This window comes from Peromyscus leucopus, chromosome 4 (assembly GCF_004664715.2).
Source record: "Peromyscus leucopus breed LL Stock chromosome 4, UCI_PerLeu_2.1, whole genome shotgun sequence".
NCBI classification, from domain to species: Eukaryota; Metazoa; Chordata; class Mammalia; order Rodentia; family Cricetidae; genus Peromyscus; species Peromyscus leucopus.
In genome coordinates this window covers 103,956,944-103,976,546 of record NC_051066.1, presented here as the reverse complement: position 1 = coordinate 103,976,546, position 19,603 = coordinate 103,956,944, and the positions used below count along the sequence as shown (strand labels likewise).

The window sequence follows — 19,603 nt, the reverse complement described above, 5'->3', positions numbered from 1 at the left end:
AAAACCCCCACCAGCTATGAAAACCTCTTCCCTTCTGTTTCTGCCTGAAGTGTTCCTCCTTGGAACGCAAACAGCTGTTTTGTATCAAGGCTGGGGTTTCTGTATGACCCAGGGAGCTCAGACAACAGGCAGCCCCTCCTGCATTAAAGGGTAATCTGAGAATAATTTGCCATAAAACACCCAGAAGTGCTCCAGCTGTGGCCAGATATAACCTATAAAGCACTACGCAAACAACGTGGCCCTTGTAAAATAATAATTTATAAAATCACATTCTGAAAACACATTATAATTTTAAAAAAAGAGAAAAGAGAGAGAAGTGGTGTCAGTTCTCACAGAAGGTGCTGGGGAGATTCCCTTCCAAATCCATGGATTACCAGGAAGGGGTTGTTCCAAAACGCATCCCACCACAGTCCTTTGTACACAGACGGCTGGCAGGTGCAAAGGGGACTCCAGTAAACCCCAGAGTCATTCAACCTAGTGGAAGGTGTTCCGAGTCTAGACCTTTCTAAACCAGTGACAGAACAATCTAGGGCCCCAAGACCTGTGCTGAAGGTGCCATGACCAGGTCCTTTCTCGGGGGCAGCTACAACCTCTAAACCAGAGCTCCCAGTTTCTCAAGAAAAGCTGACACTAGGGGATTTATTGTGAACAATGCCTGTGTTTTAAAATAATTTGAATATTTTTCAAATGCTATAAAAGCCATAAAACATGTCAGTAAAATTTGGCCAAGGGGACCACCCATCTACAACCTCATTGGACATATCTCTACACTGCCAACGAGAGAGAGAGAGAGAGAGAGAGAGAGAGAGAGAGAGAGAGAGAGAGAGAGAGAGAGAGAACCATTCACATAGTCACAGTACAGAGAAAGTCACTAATACAGTCACACCATAGAGAGAGAGTATGTGGCACTCACACAGAGTCACAGCAGAAAGAGAGAGTGCCCCCCACACAGAGAGAATGCTACATCATGGGCAGGGTAGTACCCACAGTCATGGCATGCAAAGGCTTTCTTATAAGCAGTGCCATGGCGTGAGGAGACCACACAAACCGCTGTGGTGTAGACAGGCTCTCCCGTAAACAGCCTCAGTGTAGACAGCTTTCCACAGAGAGCCATGATGTGTTAATAGCAAAGACGACTGGGTATGGAGAAATGACCCACAGAGCAGATTCCTTTAACCCCTTCCCTGCTCTCCTGCAGGCTTCCTCCTGAGAGGCCAGGGCATCCATGCTACCCCCAGCACCCTCTCAGGCTGGTCCTTCACATAGATCCCCTGCTCCCCTGAGCCTCTGCTTAACAGTCAAACCACATCAGACCTCCACAGCTCAGGACACTCTCGAGCCTCCTTCGGCTTCTTCAGGACTCTCTCTTCCATATGTTCCATGACTTCTGAGCTCTTCCTATTCTTGCTTCCAGACTCTTCCAGGCTTCTACTCTCAGTATGTCTTCCCAGGACTTCCTGAGGCTCTTCAGTATGTCTTCCCAGGACTTCCTGAGGCTCTTCAGTATGTCTTCCCAGGACTTCCTGAGGCTCTTCCAGTATGTCTTCCCAGGACTTCCTGAGCTCTTCAGTATGTCTTCCAGGACTTCACTCTTCAGATGTCTTCCAGGACTTCCTGAGGCTCTTCAGTATGTCTTCCAGGACTTCCTGAGGCTCTGCAGTATGTCTTCCCAGGATTCCTAAGGCTCTTCAGTATGTCTTCCCAGGACTTCCTGAGGCTCTTCAGTATGTCTTCCAGACTTCCGAGTCTTCAGTATGTCTTCCAGGACTTCCGAGGCTCTGCAGTATGTCTTCCCAGGACTTCCCGAGGCTCTTCAGTATGTCTTCCCAGGACTTCCTGAGGCTCTTCAGTATGTCTTCCCAGGACTTCCCGAGGCTCTTCAGTATGTCTTCCCAGGACTTCCTGAGGCTCTTCAGTATGTCTTCCCAGGACTTCCTGAGGCTCTCCCTACTTCTCTACTTCCTTTGATAAGCTAACCGTGCTGAGATAGGAGCTGCTCATGGTGAATAGGCAGGAGCTATGGGGCCAAGTCCCTTGACCTTTACCACTGACTCCTTACTGTGAAATGTGGACCACACTCCCTGCTTCCTAGGGATCACTTACACAGATTAACTTAAATGCTAAGTATTAGCCTGCCCAAGGAACTCGTGAGAAACGCAAATTCTTCAGCCCCAGCCCACTAGATCAGGAAGGTTAGTGTTTTCTCTGGTCCTCCAGGGGTCAAGTCTGATGACGCGATGATGTATGGAAAGATGTCAGCCATGCACGTAGCACCGACGGGTCGGCACTGACTGCCAGGTGCTGCTGATGCCAACAGCTCAGAGTGAAGCATCTCCCATCTGTGCCCTTTACATGGCATTTCAGTGTCCTCAATTCAACTTCAAGACTGAAGTCACTGTGCACTCAGGCCCTGTAGTACTGGCAGGGAACCAGCCACTCAGCGGCGAGAGGTGTTCCCACCAGTTATCAAGCAAGGGTGGGCGGGCTTCATCAAGGCCAAGGGCGGGCTTCGGAGCCCTCACCTCTTCTTTGTCATTCCTACCAACAGGGGAGAGAAGACAGCCGGGCGGGACGGGGAAGGAAAGCAGCAAGCCATGTGTCATCGCTGAGTCTATGTCGGCGTGCTCATTCCTGGAGGCCTGGAAATTAATGTGCTAGAGAGAGGAAGAAAACAACACAACCATGCTTAGGAAAAGAGCGGCGTGTGTGTGTGTGTGTGCATACATGTGCTTGTGGGGTGTGTGTGTGTGTATGTGTGTGTGTCTGTGTGTGTGTGTGTGTGTGCATGCGTGTGCGTGTGTGTGTGTGTGTCTGTGTGTGTGTGTGTGTGTGTGTGTGTACATGTGCATGTGGGGTGTGTGTGTATGTGTGCGGGTGCACATGTGCGTGCGTGCGTGCGTGCGTGTGTGTGTGTGTGTGTGTACATGTGCATGTGGTGTCTGTGTGTGTATACATGTGCACATGAGGGGTGTGGGTATGTGCGCACGTGTGTGCGTGGGCGTGGGCGTGTGTGTGTGTGTGTGTGTGTGTGTGTACATGTGCACGTGGTGTCTGTGTGTGTATACATGTGCACATGGGGGGTTGTTAGTGCACGTGTGTGCGTGGGCGTGGGCGTGTGTGTGTGCGCGTGAGTGTGTGTGTGTAAATAAATATTTACTCAACTTTTTAAAAACCTAGTAACTCCTATCTGAAACTTTGAAAGGCAGGTGTGACAGGCAAGTGGAAACGTGGATGGTTGTTAACAGAAATGACACACCAAAACGTGGCCATTCAGTTAGCCTAAGAAAACAGGCACCAACCAGCTGAAAACGGAGGAATGCACACACGTCTAGTCCTCACTCTCCTGCCTCATGCCCCACACCAGAATCAAGCTTTGCCTTCTAGATTCAAAGCTGCAGCTTTTCCCTGGGGCAGGAGAGCTGTTCTCACTGCCACCCTGGCCGGGCAGTGGCCTGAGGAGCGTCACCTGCGCCGGCAACCTTGACAGTGGGGTGCGCTGGCCTGCCATGTGGGTGGGACAGGGTGCAAAGGCTTAGTGGGGTAGTGTTGACTGTCAGCTTGACAGCATCTGGAGTCACCTGGGAGACAAGCCTCCTGGCACACCTGTGGGGGGTATTTATTTAGATCAGGTGTGCCTGTTAGGGATCACCTTGATTTGGTTGACTGAGGTGGGAAGAATCACTGTAAAGAGGGGAAATGAATGCCTTTCGGGGTTCTAAGAAAAGTCTCCACTGTGGCTGGAGGCCCAGCATTTATCTACCGTGGCCTCAAAGCATTGTAGAAAGCATGAAGACATCTCGTGTAGCTTTGTCTCTATGTCGGAAAGAGCATATGTCTATCACCCATGTAAAAAGCTGGGGGGGGGGGCTGTGTAAGCCTATAACCCCAGCCCTAGGGTGGCAGAGGCAGGGGTTTCCCTTGAGATTGCTGGCCCAGTATAACCAACTAGTGAGCAAGTTCTAGGTGTTCACACACACAATTTGAAAACATGAGCATAAGGAAAGCCTGCACAGGTGGATGAATCTTGAAGGGCACTATTCAGTGAAAGGGGCTGATGTTGAAAGGCAGCTTGCCGAGTACTTCTATCAGTAGGACATTCTGGAAGCGGCAGCTCTGTGGAGATCATAAATAGGTCCAGTTTGAAAGGGTTTGGAGAAGAAAGAAGAATTGACCAGGAGAAGCACACAGCACTTAGGATTGGCAAAGCAGATACATGAAAGAAACTTACAGCACAGAGAGAAAATGAAATGTGTGCAATTGAAAACGAAAGATCAAAACAAGTAGACAAAACATTAGAAGGTGAGGAGAGCCCAGAGGGAATGCAGAGCCTAAGAGCACAGAACAACATGACTGAGGGGCGGGACAGATCGGGGTGGGCTAAGGGAACTGCAAAGCCAAGCTGTAACTAAACGCTTCCCACAGGGTCCACAGTTCTGAAAGCCAGCTACAACCACAATGGATGGCAGATGCCTGCAGCCAGGTTTCTCAATGTTGGAGCAGGTAACTCACACAGAAGTCATGATAGAAGTCTAGACTATCTATGTGATAATGATCAGAGTTCAGACATAATATGAATTCCTGTTTAGCTTAATAGAGATATAAGTGAATACATTTATTCACACATAGGTATATACATGCATTTCCCTTGTAGCAACAAAACCACACAGCACTCCAATCTTGGTTTCTCAAAATGTTCTCCAACAAGAGAAACCAGAGTTCTTTGGCAAAACAGTTGGTCCTGGGGCATGGAAAATACAAGATGAATATGGAGTACCTTGTAGCACTAGAAAGAAAGATCTAACACACACACAACGCGCGCGCGCGCGCACACACACACACACACACACACACACACACACACACACACGTGGAAGAGAAATAAGCCAACTGTAAGATTTCCCAGTAGGCACAAGTGAAGTAATTTAAGCAACAAAATCAAATGAGTAGAATTAGATTCTAACCAAAAACATAAATTAAAGATCCATAAATATATAATGATACAAAGAAATGATCAAACCAGATGTGACAGTACACACCTGTAAGCTGAGCATTGGAAAGATGGGAGCAGGGGTTCAAAGTCAACCTTGACTACATGTGAGTTCAAAGTCATCCTGGGCTGTAAGAAACCCTGTCTCCAAAAGCCAAAGAAAGAAGAGAAAAAGAAGCGACTGAATAAGTGAATGAAGGGGAAGAAGCAAATTTTGAGGCAGAAGAATTCCAAGTAATTTATGTCAATAGCCCACCCTTAGGGAAGTACAGCATAACTGCCCACATGTTAAGCATGAGCTGCTCATGTGAGAGCAGGCAGTACTTTAGCCTAGAGAAAACTTACAGACCCTATTTTAGACATGCTAAGTCAGTGACACCTGACCTGGCACAGTGGAGAGGTCAGGGCAGCTGCTGGGCCCTAGAGAGTCCATCGATTGTACCCAACCATCCCATTTCCCACTTCCATCTGCAGGGGGGAAAATCACATCTTCATATTGTGTGGAACTGCCATGGACCCAGATTAACCCAAAGCATGCCTCTGCGGACTCCACGTTCAACGATCCCCATCTATGTTCAGTGATCCCCATCCACGTTCAGTGATCCCCATACCTCTATGCTCTTTGCCTCTCACCCCGTATTCTGCTGCCTTAAACAGCTGAGCCTCGATAAACATGGTTTGGATCTGGAATATCCCCCAAAGGCCACGTGTTAAAGGCTTGATTCCAACTGTGATGTTCTTGGGAGGCAGTAGAACCTTTAGGGTGTAGACCCTAGCAGAAGGAAATTAGGTCACTGGGGATACTCTTTGAAGGGAATATTGGGAACGTGTTCCCTTCCCATATGTCCCTACCCCCTGCAACTTTCCTGCCACCACGATGTGAGCAGCTTGGCTCTGCTGAACACTCCTCACCATAATGTACTCTTCCCCGTGGGCCCCAAACAACAGAACCAGCCTCCAAGGCTATGACCCAAAACAAATGGTCTTCTTTTAAGTTGGTTTTCTCAGATACTTTGTTTTCAGCAACAGAGAGCTGACTAATACAGGCATCTTCCTAAATTTCACATCAACCTCTTCTCCTGAGACCTTGAGGACAAAAGATGTCATTTTGTCCCATCTTCAACTTTCTTGTCCCACCTTGAAAGTTTCTCTCTAGCTCCTCCTCTTTCTAGACTGATCCTCTTCCCCATCTCTGAGGAAGAAATATCTGCTTTCATACCAAGGTCAAGTTTCCACTCGTGGTAAAGTCAGGCCTGTGTCTCTGTGACTAAGGTGGACGGTTATCAATGTAATAGGACCTAAAAATCACCCAAGAGAAAGTCCTCTGGCATCCCTATAAGAGGCCGTCTAGACGAGGTTAGCCTGGATGAGAAGACCATGTTAGCTACAGGTGGCGCCCTGCCATCAGCTGAATAAAAAGGGAAGTGGACCGAGCAGTACCAGCGCTCATCACTCTCTGCGTCTGGACTGTGGATGTAAGGTTCCCAGCTGCCTCCAGCTCCTGTCGCTATGGCTTCCTGGCGGTAATAGATGATGGAAATCCCTCACACCGTAAACAAGCATAAACTCTTCCTCCTGTAAAGTCACTGCTTGTCAGATACTTTATCACCACAACAGGAAAACGAACTGTTGCTGGAGAGCTTCTCTCCAGATTCCACCAAGCCCCGCAGTCCCACAATCCACATATAAAACAATCACTCAGACGCTTATATCACTTATAAACTGTATGGCTGTGGCAGGCTTCTTGCTAACTGTTCTCATATCTTAAATTAATCCATTTCCATATATCTATACCTTGCCACATGGCTGGTGGCTTACCAGCGTCTTTACATGCTGCTTGTCCTGGCGGTGGCTGCAGTGTCTCCCTCCCCTTCTTCCTGTTTCCTCAATTCTCCTCTCTCCTTGTCCCGCCTATACTTCCTGTCTGGTCACTGGCCATCAGTGTTTTATTTATATAGAGTGATATCCACAGCACTTTCCCTTTTCTTCTTTTTTTAAAAAGGAAGGTTTTAACTTTAACATAGTAAAATTACATATAACAAAACAATTATCAAGCAAGAATTACAGTTACAATATTAAAGAAGATGTCCTATCTATCTTATATTTGTGAGTTTAAGGTTTTATATCTAACTTATCTTTTATCATAACTGAGGAAATTACAACTATTCCATATCCAAGCTGGAATGGCTACCCACTACAACGAACCAACTCAATGACCCTCCCTACGGTCACCCTTCCGTCCTCTCTCCAGGAGCAACGGTCTGTCTATTTCTTCTTTTCCCTCTGCATACTCTCTAAAACGCAAGGATCCAAAGTCCATCTTAGTAACTCCCTTAGCTGAAGACACAGAATAGGCCCTTGGGTTCAAGCCTCAAGTCCACCCCTCCATTAGATGCTGTCGGGATATAAGGAAGATCACGTTAAAATCTACAGAGGGACTTCCGTGCAAGGCTCAAGTAGAGGGCTCTATTACCATAAAAGCTCGCCAATCCCCACCAACACCTTCAGGAGGAGGGACATTGTATTTGTTTTTAAAAAGAGGCTCCTGTTATCTTTAGCCTAGTTGTGACCTATAAACAAGACAATTTGTAAGGTCATGGGTAACCATAGAGACATGCCAAAGGAAAACCCATCCCTAAATCGAACTGCTCCCTTGTTTCTCTATAGGACCTTTAAAGTGGACTCTAGGCACAGCACCCCTTTCACTATGCACATCCAAGGACGATGCTTGGACCATGCTGCCCCTGTGACAAAGGTGCCCTTTAAGTCGCAGGCAAACGTCGTACACCAGAAGGATCGTTCCGCTGAAGAGATTGGCTCTTTTTAAGAGAGTCCAGCGCGTGCGTCGAAGCAAGGCTGGGATGAGATGGGAAATGTAAGAAAGAGAAACTGCTGCTGTGAGCCAGCCCCCGAGCGCCTCACACTACCGCAGCTGTTCATTCAAGCATGAAAAGTGGGGCATTATTCTCACAACACTGATTAGACAAGGAAATGAGATATGCAAATATTTTTTAAAAGTTGACTCACTCCAACATTATTACCAGATGAAAGTTCACAAAAAAAAAAATATGCCTCAGCGGCTTGGTATGGAGCTAATGTCCTTGACTCGGACGACCTGACCTGGAAGATCCCTGAAACCAAAAATTAAATTCAAGGGTCAGGCCACACAATCACAGAGATGGACAGGATGAAATTTTTGAAATATTGCATGGGTCAGCTCAGTCCCAAAGTCAAAGAAGCTGTTGTCCAAGCAAAGACACACATATGTTTCAAGAAACCGAGATATTGCTCTTTTAGAGCCCAATATGCCCATAATTCTGTCTCTAGTGAAGCCTTAATACAAAGGGTCATTGACAGGAAGATTATTTTGTTTTGTTTGTGTGTGGGTTGCAGGGAGGGATGTTTGTTTGGTTGTTCGATTGGTTGATTTTGTTGTTATTTTTTAAGAGAGAGAGAGAGAGAGAGAGAGAGAGAGAGAGAGAGAGAGTCTCTTTATATAGTCCTAACTATCCTAGAGCTCACTATGTAGCCCAGGCTGGCCTCAAAACCACAGAGATCCTGCCTCTGCCTCCTGAGTGCTGGGATTAAAGTCATGCACCACCATGCCCAGCTATGAAATGAAGTTTGTAGAGCCTGAAATCACTGAAGGACATGGCTGGGCACAGCACTCCACTGACAAGAGGCCTCACTTCCCAGAGCCCCTTGTCTTTCATTTGTAAAAGACACCAGGAGTGTCACTGAGTAAGAACATGTGGACAGAGGAATCCAGCCCATTGCAGCTGCCTGTATGCCTGGATCCCTCCTCCTGGACTTCCTGTATGCCTAGCTCCCTCCTCCTGGACTTCCTGTATGCATGGCTCCCTTCCCTCTCCTGGACTTCCTGTATGCATGGCTCCCTTCCCTCTCCTGGACTTCCTGTGTGCATGGCTCCCTTCCCTCTCCTGGACTTCCTTTATGCATGCTCCTTCCTTCCTGGACTTCCTTTTGCATGCTCCCTTCCCTCTCCTGGACTTCCTGTGTGCATGGTCCTTCTTCTGTTCCTGTATGCATGGCTCCCTTGCCTCCTCCTGGACTTCCTGTATGCATGGCTCCCTTCCCTCTCCTGGACTTCCTGTATGCATGGCTCCTTCCTCTCCCTGGACTTCCTGTATGCATGGCTCCCTTCCCTCTCCTGGACTTCCTGTATGCATGGTTCCCTTCCCTCCTGGACTTCCTGTATGCATGGCTCCCTTGCCTCCTCCTGGACTTCCTGTATGCCTAGCAATGCTGTAATGGGACTGTGTCTAGGTCACAGACAGCTACTGAAGGCCTCCTATTTGTGATGGCCTGGTATTGTGTGATGCCCCCACCCTCCCGCACAGCTTCTAGCAGCAAATACAGAGTTCACATCAGGGACTGTAATAAACAAGGCACTTTGAGATTTCTGTAAAGGTAGGTTCTCCACAGGATAGAGAGTTTTCCTGGAAACACAACATCCACCTACAAAGAACCAGTGACTAAGAAAGGAAACAGAGTCACAAGCAGAAGGACCAGCCTGTACCGAGCCGAGGTGACAAAGTGTGGCCTGTTTGAGGAGCCGAAAGAAGGTCTGCCTTGCTGGGGCTTGGGATCAATTTCTCTCACTCAGGTATAATTCCCCTTAGCCTGGCTGCTCCGAAGTTTGGCCTGAACTGCATTATGAAGCTGTAATCCTATTACACAGAGTCTTTGGAGAACAAGAGACCGTCCCTGGGCTATGTGTCATCTGCCCAGAATAGCAATTCAGTCACACTGACGGTGTCGTCAGGCCCAGGAGGCTCACCCATGAGCCGTCCGCAAGGGTAGCCAAGGAATAAGTGAAGCACCGCAGGAAATAAACACAAACGTCTCTGCCTGTGTACTCACTGCCCAGGCTGGAACGCCCCAGGGCAGGCCAGACCCACGATTAGAACACAGCTCTGGATCGGCACACAAGACAATAGAGTTATTTTGTTTGCTTTCTAAAAATTTAATTTAGGGTTCTAGGGCTCTTAGTACATTTCAAATGCCCCTGCATAAGAGTTGGGACAGTCAGGCTAAAAATGTAAGTCTCAACCAGGCTGTGCTGGTGCACGCCTTTAATCCCAGCACTTGGGAGGCAGAGCAAATGGATCTCTGAGCTCGAGGCCAGCCTGGTCTACAAAGTGAGTTCCAGGACAGCCAGGGCTACACAAAGAAACCCTGTCTAAAAAACAAAAAACAAAAACAAAAAAACCGTAACTCTCCTCACATCTTCTTCCTTCGCAGCTTCCCTGACATCCATCTCCTCTCAAGCATCCATGGAAACTCAGGCCATGTTAATTTCTGTGTGGCACCATAACTAGACCACACTGTTCACCTACTCTGTGATTTTATGCATTCTCCCTTGCCTGGAACATCATTCCATTACTTTGTTAGCCAACTAACTTCTACCTGGGTTTCAAACTTCAGTATTAGGTCTTTGGGGGATTCCCTGGATGGTCAAAGCTAATCTTGGTGGCAACTCCCTCTGATCCTGCTCATGTTAGCATTTGTATCTTACTAACTGTAATTGCTGGTCTCTCTGTCTCTCAACCTTTTTATTTGCTTGGTCAACCCCACTAATATTAGAGGGGGAAAAGGTGATTCAGGGAGCAGAACTCTAATCTTCAGCCAGAAGTTACACCTAGAAAACAACGGACTCAAAAAAAAAAAAAATAGACAACAGGAAGGAGTCTTACAAAGTAAAAATAATTATGCAAAAAAACCCTAAAATCAGGAAAATGTTTCATACAGAACAACTCTGTAGAGATAAGAGAGGGAATAAACAAGAGAGGTGATCTGAGAAATGTCCTAGCCTCCAAACAAGAAAGTTCTAAGCAAAGAGAAAAATTCCCCAGAAAGAAAGGAGACATAAGCTCTAAAATTGAAAGGGTCTGCCGGGTGCCACACTGGATAAATGAGAATCCAAACCTAGACACATCACTAAGACATTCCCACACTCAAGACAAATGGCTCACAGAGAAAAAGTATAGATGCACTACAGGGAGACACAGGGTTTCCCACGAACAGACTGAGTGCAAAACAGAATGGAGAAAAAACCTTTAAAGGTTTTTGGGGGCGGGGTGAGAGTATTTTCAATTTACAAGTCTCAGTTAAATTATCAGTCATAAGTAAAGGCAAACTAAAGACCACTAAAGACACAGAAGGAGACAAAATAGTCATTTACATACCCTCCCAGATGTTTAATATGTATTGCAAGAAGCGAGAGGAAATCTACATAGTTCTATTGTGGACAAATGCATAACCCTGGCCTTAATAATGTAATCAAAAACCAAGAGCTAGGTGATAAGTACAGAAGGAAAAAAATCAATGTTTTAGTTTCTACATTATAAAAATGACTAATACTTCTGCAGACCACAGTGGAGAGTAGATAGAATCATGAAACAGAGTTGTCGGCATAGGAAATGGGAAGGTGCAGGATATATGTAGGTGATCTGGTAGTCTTCATGAAAAACAAAAACAACGTAAAAGTCAGAAACGAAGGAAAAGGGTGAAATGGGAAATTAAGAGTAGGTTTTGCATAATTGAGCCGAACTCTCATCTCTCACAGCAGAGATGTGGAAATGCCTAAAATTAATAAATCAAGAAACTCAGAAATACAAATAATCCACAAATTCTCATTTTGCCTCTCTTAACAGAGCTCTGTGGTGTCTGATTTAAATGGCCCAGGATATTTTAAAATTTATCCGATGAAATGTAAACTTTTTGACCTATTAAATTTTATTGTAGAATAGGCAGAGAAATTCAAAACAATTACAATGACTGAGTTTTTAACAACTCCTCTGGACACCTTCCATAAATGCCCATCATAAATGGCCCCTTTCAGTATAAAGACTGCCTCCAACCTTAGCCCTCCTAGTGCATAGATGCTGAGGACCAGGGAAAGGCACCACTATCAGAAAAAGTCAGCATCCCACGAAAGATCAATTAGGTGGGTAGAGACCTGCATTCTGGCCCGGCCACTGGTCATCTGACACCTGACAAATTCCAGTTTGGGTAGGAATCTCCAGGATTTTCAATGTGGACAAGTTTTAAATCTTTAGTTGATGATCCAGGAGCAGCTGAGGGTAGCAGGGCTTGTGCAAGACACTCGGAGACCTCTCACTTGAGAACGACCCCACTTTTGAGTAAGAACTGGACCCCAGTGAACTGTGAGCCCTGACAAACTCTGGGTAAACTGTTATGTTGCTTTGAACCACATTCTTTCTCAACTATATACAAGAATCACGAAAGCATCCATCTTGCAGGACAGCTGAGATGATCAAATGGGTCATTGTGCATAAAATGCTTAAAACATTGTCCCTTAACAAGAGGCTCCCAACATAGCCAGCTACAGTCTGACTGTGGCTTTTCTCTTTGGCCCCTTTCTCTATGAATCTACTAAAGCAAGGGAAATGGTGAAATAGCATGAAACAGTGAAATGTGAAGAAAAGGGACTGTGGCCTTCACAGGCACTCATCCTACCTGGAAAGGGGTTCAAGCAGAAACACTAAGAAAAACCTGCCAGCCATCAGTCGCCATTATCCAGCCTTCCAGAGACAATGATCCCCAGGGACAGGTGACAGAGCTTCCATAAGGCAATGAAGCTGCCGCAGCTGCAGCCCAGGTCACTCTGTTCCAGGCAAGTAGGCTGCCAAGCTGAGGAAGGCCAGCTCCCTCCTAGCAGGACCCAGGCAAGGAGCGCTGGAAACGGTCCACAGCCAAGGCAGTATCACAGTTCCCCTTACAGCTGCCAGGGCTACGCCCGGGGCCTCAGAAAGCTGGGTTTCCAATGCCTGCTCAGCCTCTGATGACTCAGTGACAGGGAGCCCTGATCCTTGAACTCCTGGCACGGTCGCGGCATCTGAAGTTCCTGTGCCACATCAAACAGGGAGTAAATGCCCCAGGACTTCCCTCTCCTTCAGTACTGAAAAACTCCAGCCCTGCCACATGTTCTGAGGGTGTTCATCTGTAAATATGACCTGGATATGTGACTCAGGAGGGATGGGCTGCACGCCAACTCTAGGTTACTCTGCCAGGGATCAAGAGGCCTCACTCAGAAATGTTTCTATAAAAGACATGCAGTGGGGGCGGGGTGCAGCTCCGTGGGGGCGGGGTGCAGCTCCGTGGGGGCGGGATGCAGCTCAGGCCAAGTGTTGTGAGTGCATGAAACCCTAGAGTGAATCCCTAACATGGTGGGGTATGGCGCTTAGATTAGGACATGATCTCTGAGGTCCCTTCCAACCCACAATACCCCAAGGCTCTCCTTTGAAGATGTGTTAGCCCCAGGTCCCCACCACTACCACCTCTGTCCCCCTTCCACGGTAACCCTGGATGCTCCTTCTCAATGGTGCCCAGCTCCTTTGGTGCACGCTGGGTCTCTGGGGCATGCACCTGTCCCAGGTCATCTCTACCAACGCTGAAGTGCTGAGAAGGAAATTGTTCGGCACGCGCATGCGCATGGAACTAAGTGCACAACGGAAACTCTTCCAAACACCCACTTCAGACACTCATGCTTATCTCTAGCTGTGTTTATCTCCAGTGCCTCGGACTCTGGGGGAAAGTACAGCAGTTAAATCTTTCAAAAGATAAACGTTGCTGAGTACACACTTTTACTCCCAGTAACTGGGAGGCAGAGGCAGGAGGATCTCTGAGAGTTAGAGGGTAGCCTGGTCTATAAGCCAGCCAGGGCTACATAGTGAGACCCTGTCTCAAAAAGAAAAGACAAATGTTTAAGTTTCTGTTGTGGAAAATGTAAACAATATTTTTGTATCCATCCAAAGTGACACAAACAGCTTTGCTATCGTTTGGCTTATTTTTTTAAGAGACATGTATGAGTCAAATTATACTCTAAAGTCGTCAAAATAGCCCTAGCTTATTTACAAGCTTGATCTTTAGCCTGGCAATCACACAGCTGATGCACCCCCACGCTCACAGTGACAATAAGAAGCTAAATAAACGGATGGCAGCAGCAAAATTCTAGCCACTCTTGACACCCAACGCAGAGCAAACACACAATGGCAAGGAAACATTCTGCAAGTTGGTATTTGCTGCCCTCTGGTGATCAGTCCTGGGAAGTTTCCATACAGAGACCTGGAAAGTGCATCCTTCACACAGACGTGTGCCCCTCGACCCCTATCATCTAGGCTAAAGCCATCCATCATCCCACCAGACTTCTCATCAACATAACAGGTCCTGGTCCTCTGTTCTCCAGGTGTGTGTGTGTGTGTGTGTGTGTGTGTGTGTGTGTGTGTGTGTGTGTGTGTGTGTGTTCAAGAAAGAATAACTCAGCCCAAGCCCTAACTAAGCACTGAGACCATGCTTCCTTTAGAAGGACAGCTAATGAGAGAAGAGAGAAGAGGTGCGGATTCCAACTCTCCAACACTGCTCTCTGTGTCGTGTGCTAAAACAGTTACCTCCATGCAGAATCAATCCAAAAGAAGAAGCTGGCTATTTACATCCTCACCCCTGTCTGCTCACACCCTCCACACTCACGGTGTTGTCCTCGGTTCCCTTCCTTGCTGGGAAAGGCTTCCCAGCTACCCCAAGTAGGCTTCAAAAGTCTTTTTGAAGCCTCCCTCCCCCACCCCACCCCCCACTCCAAGCATCTCGGTTTCTTTTTCCTCCTGTTCTTGTTGATCATTTAATTGGGCATGGCATTTTGGGCACCAAGTAGAGGATGGCTATCGTGGCAAACCTTTGAGAGAAATCCCAATGCGCCGAGGAATGTCATGGAAATGAGAGATAGTCATGAAAAGTCAGACATCTGGGCAAAGTTTAAAAGGACTGGGCATGCCCGGCCTTGAGCTAATGTCATTGTGAGCAGCCTGGATGACAGTTTCCTAATACATCAAGAAGGCACGCAGAAGGGTAGGATCCATTTTCCATTCATCAGCGACAGCAGAAGGCACGGAAGCATCTTAGGTTTCAGCCGAGGAAACACCCGTCACATGTCTGAGCGGCAGGGGAAGAGAAGCTGCCAAGGGGTGGCTCTGAGTCACTTACTGTGCAACACAGCCACTGGAAACGCCATTCGGTGAGCGACACAGCAACGTGCACAAGGTCTGACCCCATCTAGGCTCTGGGAAGCGCCACCCCCCATGGCCTAGGTACTACAGTCGGGGTCTCGGATGCTGCCCTCCAAACCCATGTGTTGACAGTTTGGTATCTAGCCTGTGGCACTAATGGGAAACTGTGGAGCCTTTAGAACCCAGGGCTTGATAGAAGGACGTAATATCATTAGGGCTGTGCCCTTGAAGAAGGCACCATGAGCTCAGCCCCAGGAACAGTTAATCCTGACTGCCGACTTGATGAGATTTAGAATCACCATGAAAACAACTCTCTGGGCATGTCTGTAGGGATCATCTACGTTAACGAAGGTGGGACCATGTACTCTGTATATGAACACTAGTCCATGGGTTGGGGTCCTGGACTGAATAAAAAGGAGAAAGGGAACTGAGCTTCTTGACTCTGCTTCTTGACTGCAGACACAAGATGGCCAGCTATCTCAATTTCCTGCAGCCATGATGTCCCCATCATGTTAGACCATATATGCTTGAAGTGCAGAGCCAAAGGAGCCCTTCCTCCATTCACTCTGCTTCTCATCAGCTACTCTGTCCCAGCAGGAGACAAGTAACTGGTATAGCCCCTTTCTGTCTCTTTGCTTCCCAGATGCCACGACAGCATTCTTGTCTATGCACTCAACCCACAATGCCCGGAAGCAGTGGGATGCCTGACTGTGGCCTGAAACTCCATACCCTTTTTCTTTTTCAGAGTTAATTGTCTCAGAACCCTACACACAGTAGCAGAAAGTCGACTGGCACACTGGGTAATCCCAGTGGCTGAAGAGATCTAGTTGAAGAGACTACCGGAAGATTCTAGTTCTGTTGTTTATTCTAGACACCCAGGAACCTAGACATTTCAGGTTGCCCTCCACAGAAGCATGTTTTGGGGAAAGACCATTTATTCCTTTGCCACAGCCCACTTCTGTCTTGCTGGTAGCAGCAGCAGCAGCAGCAGCAGTAGTGACAATAACCACGTTATCGACAGTTCTCTGAACCACAGAATTGCTGTTCTAGGCCATGAGCTGGGCACACTTGGTCCTTCGCTCACCATCCTCATCATCAGTCTCATTTTATTGGTGAGAAAATTGAGCTTCAGAGAGGATGAAAGACTCCCCTACAGCCCACTTCTGGACACACATGAGATATGACTGGAGTCCAGGTCCCCTGAGTTCAGGGCCCACACTCACCATCGTATACCTACGCTGACAGAAACCAAGGATTCATTTCAGACCACTCACAAAGAACTGATCTAAACATGGCTCTTGAGATGTGCAGGAGAATCAATGCTAGCCCCGTGATAATGTTCAGGAGAAGAGAAAATGAAGACACACACACACACACACGCACACACACATCACCCATTGGTCTCCTCTGCTGGAACTGCCACCCCACACTGTACAGATCTGGTGAGATTTACAACCAGGTCTCAGGGCTGTAGAGACAGCACAACAGTTAAGGGCACTTACTGCTCTTGCAACAGACCCAAGTTCAGTCACCAGCACCCATGTGATGTCTCACACACATCTGTAACGGGTTCCAAGAGTTCTAAAGCCCACATCTGGCTGCAGCCAGCACCAGGCATGCACATGGCGCATGTACAAGACTTGCAGCAGTGTGGATGTCCTCATGCTGTCTCCCACATGTATCTGTCCAGGGTTCAGTGTTGTTGAATATTTGTACACTGTGTGAAGAGGTACTGCTGTGATTGATTTAATAAAGAGCTGAATGGCCAAAAGCTAGGCAGGAGAGAAAGTGGGATTTCCAGGGAGAGAGAGGAAGAGGAAGAAGAATCTAGGTGACCAGATTACACCAGAGAGGCCAGTGAGACTCAGAAGGAACGCGTCAGACACACAGAATGGGACAGAGGTAAAAGTCACATGGTAGAATGTAGATTAATAAAAATATTTAAGTTATAAGAGCTAGTTGAAAACAAGTCTAAACTAAAAGTCAAGCTTTAATAGTTAATAATAAGTCTCTGGGTCATTATTGTGAGCTGGCAGCCCAAAGAAAAATTTGACTACAGTGCAGGGTTTCCCAGAGGCCTCTGGGGCTATTAGCCAACCAGCATATTATTATGCACCCAGAAATCCTGCCAGAAGATCGCTGAGTAGTGGTTGTTGGAAGACTTCCATAAAAAGGAGAGATAGTGTACAGACCCTCCCCTTCTACCCCAATCAACCCTGAATCGGCTTTCCATTCCTGCTCGTCCATTTTCTTAGCACCTGAATGCTGTCCGGCCAGGGCTTCATCACAAAGTTCTCTGAGGTCTCCCATATCAGATGGTGCTGATAAGGGACTGGCCAAGAGACTGGTGGCACGAGACTTCAAAACAGCCGCCTAGTCTTGCATAAGAACCACCACAGAACAAGCTTGAGCACAGGGTGTCAGATCATGGCCTCAGTCCTGAGCATTCAGGTTCACAGTGTGACAGCTGTGTCCACCCACAAAAGGAGCACCATTCAGAGCAGCTGGGGGCAGGTCAGGGTGCCTGCAGGGACCCTGCAGACATAAGAGTGGATTTTATGCTGTTCAGTCATCCACAGGCCAGTGTCAAGCCTGAAGTCAGATGAATGAAATTTCTTCCTTCATGGTGGAAAAACTGGATTCAAGCCACAGATACACACTACCGGGGAGTCTGCATTTAACTTCCAGCTTCGCCAAACTCAGTGGAGCTTAAAGCAGAATTTCCCTCATGCAGAGACTAAGAAAGCCCAAAGAACAAAACACAATGAAGCACAAGGAAGAGATAAAGAGACTTCCAGAGCTTTCCTCTCTCTAGGCTCTACCCAGAGCTTTCCTCTCTCTAGGCTCTACCCAGAGCTTTCCTCTCTCTAGGCGCTACCCAAAGCAATGCACAGGAGGGAAGGGGATGGGGAAACCCAGATGGCCTCAAAAATCTGGCCTTGTGGACTCTAACCTGTGATGGTAATTGTCACACCCAAATAGCATGTGTAGAGCAACATGCACCAAGGAACTAAGCAAAGAAATGATGACCTTCCCACATGAGTTAATGCTTAATCGCTTTCTAGCAGACACACACGTCTTAAATAAGACCGTCTCTCTGGGTCATCTTTTGTGATTCTGCTGCTTCTCCAACTATGCCTAGCAACACACATCTGAGATACAGCTAGATGGAATATAGTTTCGAGGATGCAGAAATGTTCTGATTTCACGGTCAGTCTGCCCCCCTCAGCATATAATGAATATCTCTGGCCCACATAAGGCTTGAGAACCTTAGCATCTGATGCTGTTACTCATCCTGGAAACAATAAGCCGTGAACTTAATTAGAATCAGGGCCTGCTACCTTCATGCTGCCCATGGCTTTGAACGCCACTGCTAATCTTGAAGGGGTCAGCGTTGCCAGCATTGCGTTGAATCTTGCACTCTTGCTTTGAATGGGTGAATGGTACTGTCCATCCGGGGCCACAGAACCAAACCTGTGAGGATGTAGGGAAGCAGGATGGAAAAAGAAGATGGAGTTTAAGACAAAACAAAGTATGGCACCACTAGAAACAAAATCATGTGACTCCCGTGTAGACGCAGAAATGGGAATCCTGGGAGCTTCTCGAAGGAAATGCTGAGAAGGACTTGACTAGTTGGAGGTAGGGGCAGGTTCTCTACCACCGCCAGCCTGCAGTGCAGTAGCAGCTCCCAAAAAAGGAGAGGAGGAAGACCACCACCATCAACCAAAGCCAGTGCCCAAGTGAGCAAACACACACTGGCTTGCATCCTTAAAACAATTAACATCCCATAAAATCCACCTGTTTCAGCATTTGGATTTGGTGGGTTTTAGGATGTTCACAATCATTATTACTCCTCAACTCCAAAATTGTCATCAGTCGAAGAGAAACCCCACACCATTTACAGTCGCTCTCTATATTATCTGCCCTCCAGTCCCGGGCAAGCAACTTTCTTACATTTATGGATCATCATCCTACTCTTTGCATCATTGGGAACAAAATATGGACCGTGTTCTTGGGTCTGGCTTCTTTCACTTGGCACAAGGATTGCAAGGTTCACCTATGCTCCAGCTATATCAGCACTTTTTTTTTTTTTAGCACTTATTTTTTTATGAATTACTATTTCACTCAATTGTTGTTAGCATTTATCAGCTCACAGATGTTAGAATTGTTTCCACTTTGAGGATATTATGAGTAATTATTCTATGAACATTTGTGCTCAAGTTTAAGTGGGACAAATAGATGTACACATTTCAATGAGCATATGGACAATGTCTCTCTATATATATTATACATATATATGTATATATGTATGTATGTACACACACATACATACAGATATACATGTGTATCTGGAAATAAAACTGTTGGGTCATCTAACTTCAAACATTTTTTTAAATATATATATTATATATATATATATATATATATATATATATAGTGTGTGTGTGTGTGTGTGTGTGTGTGTGTGTTGCATGAGTTTAATGCACACCACTTGAGTACAGAAGCTCACTGAGGCCAGAAGATGAGATGAGATGCAATCAGCATCTGATTAACATTAGATCCTCTGGAA

General features: G+C 46.8%; 1 protein-coding gene across 1 annotated transcript in view; it reads right to left on the bottom strand.

Annotated features, from left to right (window-relative positions):
* Nucleotides 1-19,603, bottom strand: part of Acoxl (acyl-CoA oxidase like) — a 292,744-nt gene that overhangs the window by 225,305 nt on the left and 47,836 nt on the right. Inside the window, exon 9 of the mRNA XM_037205208.1 lies at nucleotides 18,375-18,507. Coding sequence (XP_037061103.1) covers nucleotides 18,375-18,507 — 133 coding nt within the window. The remainder of the gene's footprint in view (nucleotides 1-18,374; nucleotides 18,508-19,603) is intronic.